Source organism: Oncorhynchus masou, unplaced genomic scaffold, assembly GCF_036934945.1.
Source record: "Oncorhynchus masou masou isolate Uvic2021 unplaced genomic scaffold, UVic_Omas_1.1 unplaced_scaffold_3537, whole genome shotgun sequence".
NCBI classification, from domain to species: Eukaryota; Metazoa; Chordata; class Actinopteri; order Salmoniformes; family Salmonidae; genus Oncorhynchus; species Oncorhynchus masou.
The window spans coordinates 10,523-14,497 of NW_027009944.1; the positions used below are offsets into that span (position 1 = coordinate 10,523).

The following is a 3,975-nucleotide window of genomic DNA, read 5'->3' on the forward strand; positions in this document are numbered from 1 at the left end:
AAGGAGGGACATGTCAAATGCAGAATCTTGGCACGTTAGCAAGTCTTTATTCATATTAAAAAGGCACTCATTACGCAAAAGGAACTCATTTTGTGGAACGTCCCACCTATACCAGCCTGTACCTCAAATATACAGTGTAAATCCAGTCAGAAGACATGATTCAGCATACTTTCCCCAACATTTAGAGGGCATTATTTCTTCTGAAAGGCATGAAAAAAGAGAGCAGGCAAGGCCAGGGTAATTGTCATTGTCCTTATGTTCCTGTAAGAAACAGTCAAATTACAGGTGAAACCCTCCCCTCTAGCTCCCTCCCTCCCTCCCTCCCTCCCTCCCTCCCTCCCTCCCTCCCTCCCTCCCTCCCTCCCTCCCTCCCTCCCTCCCTCCCTCCCTCCCTCCCCCCTCCCTCCCTCCCTCCCTCTCTTCTCTTCTCTCATCTCTCCTGCTTCTCCTCCCTCCTCCATCCATCCACATCTCTCAGTAGCCTCTATGGGCAGGTCATTGTTTTTGTGAAGAGCTTGAAGACACCTGTTCTACCATACGGAGACATCATCACCAGGTGACTGCTCCCTTCCTTCTCTCCTGCCTACCCTGGGGTATAAAGGATCTCTGATTATGTGGCAGCATCACTTAGCTACATCACACCCCCACACACAGAGCGAGAAAGAGAGAGCGAGAGAGCGAGAGAGGAGTACAAGGAAGAACACTGAACACAAAGAACCACAAAGAAGCTCCAGTTTTGGAACAGAATCTTCTGTCTTTTATTAGAATCTCAGCTTGACTGAATCCTCTGTTAGTTCTAGAATTTGTGCGCTGGATTCTGGAAGTTGAGAATCTCAGCAGGTTCGAAGAACTTCTTAGTTAAGTCACTTCCTCGTTCCTCCAGGAAGGGCAGGTGTTGGAGAGAGCCAGTCCAGGGAGCCAGCATGTCGATGGGCATGGAGATTGTGGGGATTGCCCTGGGCGTCATAGGATTCATCCTGGGCATCGTGGTCTGTGCTTTGCCCTTGTGGAAGGTGACGGCCTATATCGGAGCCAACATTATCACATCCCAGACCATATGGGAGGGCCTGTGGTTGAACTGTGTGACCCAGAGTACGGGCCAGATGCAGTGTAAGGTCTACGACTCCCTCCTGGCCTTGCCCCAGGACCTGCAGGCCGCCAGAGCCATGACAATCATCGCAATCATCCTGGGGATTCTAGGGGTGATGGTCTCCATCGTCGGAGCCAAGTGCACCAACTGCATCAATGATGAACCCTCCAAAGCTAAAGTCATGATCATCTCCCCGGAATTTTGTTCATCCTGGCCCGGGATCCTAGTTCTCATCCCTGTCTCCTGGTCGGCCAGCACCATCATCCAAGACTTCTACAACCCCCTTCTGATCAACGCACAGAAGAGGGAGCTGGGGGCCTCTCTCTACATTGGCTGGGGGGCTGCAGCCCTGCTACTGATCGGAGGGGCTATGCTGTGCAGCTCCTGCCCCCCCAGAGAGGAGAAGAGGTACAAGCCCCCCGGCATGGCCTACTCCGCCCCTCACAGCGGGGGCACAGCGGGATACGTCAGGAAGGACTACGTCTGAGAGAGATTTCTTCACCTGCCTGATTGAATGGAGGGCAGAAAGAAATGAAGAAAAGAAGAGGAGAGGTATCGCTATCCTGAACATTAGCATGTTTGTTTGCTGTCTGACAAAAACTAGGAGAGGAATCTCCTAGAAAGACTCCAACATGAAGAAATGTGTGCTTTGATGTTACTTCTTGGCTTTTCCTCCCTGCGTATTTCTATTTAGTTTCGTTGTTTGGCTTTATAGTGTGCAGGCTTGTGTGACGTATGGTAGAGGCTGTCAAGACCTAGATACTGTACATATAATTCCAAATGGCTAGGTTGACAACTGTTAATTATTTCACAACAGTTTCAATTATTCAGTTTTTATTCATTCACTTCAAACTTGAGTTGACAAACCAATGCCCTTTTGTTTCAGCACCGTACTGTAAATTTAAACTTGAAGGGTCTTGGTTTTCAAGTACTTGAGAAAGAAATCTATAGTTGCACAGTAAGTGGGCTCATATTTGTAGTGCAGTACTGAGGGCCTTATTGTTTCCATAGTATGCTATTGGCAAGGTAGGATTTTGTTACACTGAAACTTTTAGTTAAAATGTTGCATTGACACAGAGGAGCAACTAGCTCTCTCTGTTTTTACATGGATTTGATCATGAGATTCAGTTACATTACACATTTAAGTCATTTAGCAGACGCTCTTATCCAGAGCGACTTACAAATTGGTGAATTCACCTTCTGACATCCAGTGGAACAGCCACTTTACAATAGTGCATCTAAATCAGTAAGGGGGGGGGGTGAGAAGGATTACGTATCCTATCCTAGGTATTCCTTGAAGAGGTGGGGTTTCAGGTGTCTCCGGAAGGTGGTGATTGACTCCGCTGTCCTGGCGTCGTGAGGGAGTTTGTTCCACCATTGGGGGGCCAGAGCAGCGAACAGTTTTGACTGGGCTGAGCGGGAACTGTACTTCCTCAATGGTAGGGAGGCGAGCAGGCCAGAGGTGGATGAACGCAGTGCCCTTGCTTGGGTGTAGGGCCTGATCAGAGCCTGGAGGTACTGCGGTGCCATTCCCCTCACAGCTCCGTAGGCAAGCACCATGGTCTTGTAGCGGATGCGAGCTTTAACTGGAAGCCAGTGGAGAGAGCGGAGGAGCGGGGTGACGTGAGAGAACTTGGGAAGGTTGAACACCAGACGGGCTGCGGCATTCTGGATGAGTTGTAGGGGTTTAATGGCACAGGCAGGGAGCCCAGCCAACAGCGAGTTGCAGTAATCCAGACGGGAGATGACAAGTGCCTGGATTAGGACCTGCGCCGCTTCCTGTGTGAGGCAGGGTCGTACTCTGCGGATGTTGTAGAGCATGAACCTACAGGAACGGGCCACCGCCATGATGTTGGTTGAGAACGACAGGGTGTTGTCCAGGATCACGCCAAGGTTCTTAGCGCTCTGGGAGGAGGACACGATGGAGTTGTCAACCGTGATGGCGAGATCATGGAACGGGCAGTCCTTCCCCGGGAGGAAGAGCAGCTCCGTCTTGCCGAGGTTCAGCTTGAGGTGGTGATCCGTCATCCACACTGATATGTCTGCCAGACATGCAGAGATGCGATTCGCCACCTGGTCATCAGAAGGGGGAAAGGAGAAGATTAATTGTGTGTCGTCTGCATAGCAATGATAGGAGAGACCATGTGAGGTTATGACAGAGCCAAGTGACTTGGTGTATAGCGAGAATAGGAGAGGGCCTAGAACAGAGCCCTGGGGGACACCAGTGGTGAGAGCGCGTGGCGAGGAGACAGATTCTCGCCACGCCACCTGGTAGGAGCGACCTGTCAGGTAGGACGCAATCCAAGCGTGGGCCGCGCCGGAGATGCCCAACTCGGAGAGGGTGGAGAGGAGGATCTGATGGTTCACAGTATCGAAGGCAGCCGATAGGTCTAGAAGGATGAGAGCAGAGGAGAGAGAGTTAGCTTTAGCAGTGCGGAGCGCCTCCGTGATACAGAGAAGAGCAGTCTCAGTTGAATGACTAGTCTTGAAACCTGACTGATTTGGATCAAGAAGGTCATTCTGAGAGAGTTCAAGAGTTTTGGAGAGAAAAGAAAGAAGGGATACTGGTCTGTAGTTGTTGACATCGGAGGGATCGAGTGTAGGTTTTTTCAGAAGGGGTGCAACTCTCGCTCTCTTGAAGATGGAAGGGACGTAGCCAGCGGTCAGGGATGAGTTGATGAGCGAGGTGAGGTAAGGGAGAAGGTCTCCGGAAATGGTCTGGAGAAGAGAGGAGGGGATAGGGTCAAGCGGGCAGGTTGTTGGGCGGCCGGCCGTCACAAGAAGCGAGATTATATGTAGTGATGAGATTGAAAATGTTAATGTTGAAAATGTTAATATTTTTTTTTCTTTGTGTCTTAAAAGCAATCCTTGGTTCCTGCCAGTGC

The 3,975-nt window shown here is 50.4% G+C and overlaps 1 protein-coding gene across 1 annotated transcript; it reads left to right on the top strand.

The window, feature by feature from the left end:
* Window positions 1-923: 923 nt before the first annotated feature.
* LOC135534535 (claudin-4-like) lies at window positions 924-1,577 on the top strand. Its single transcript, XM_064961492.1, has one exon. It carries the CDS (start codon window positions 924-926, stop codon window positions 1,575-1,577), a length of 654 nt encoding a protein of 217 aa, XP_064817564.1.
* The last annotated feature ends 2,398 nt before the right edge of the window (window positions 1,578-3,975 follow it).

Bases quoted from the DNA above. Each gene is read 5' to 3' on its own strand.
- LOC135534535 (XM_064961492.1), top strand. From the start codon at position 924: ATGTCGATGGGCATGGAGATTGTGGGGATTGCCCTGGGCGTCATAGGA.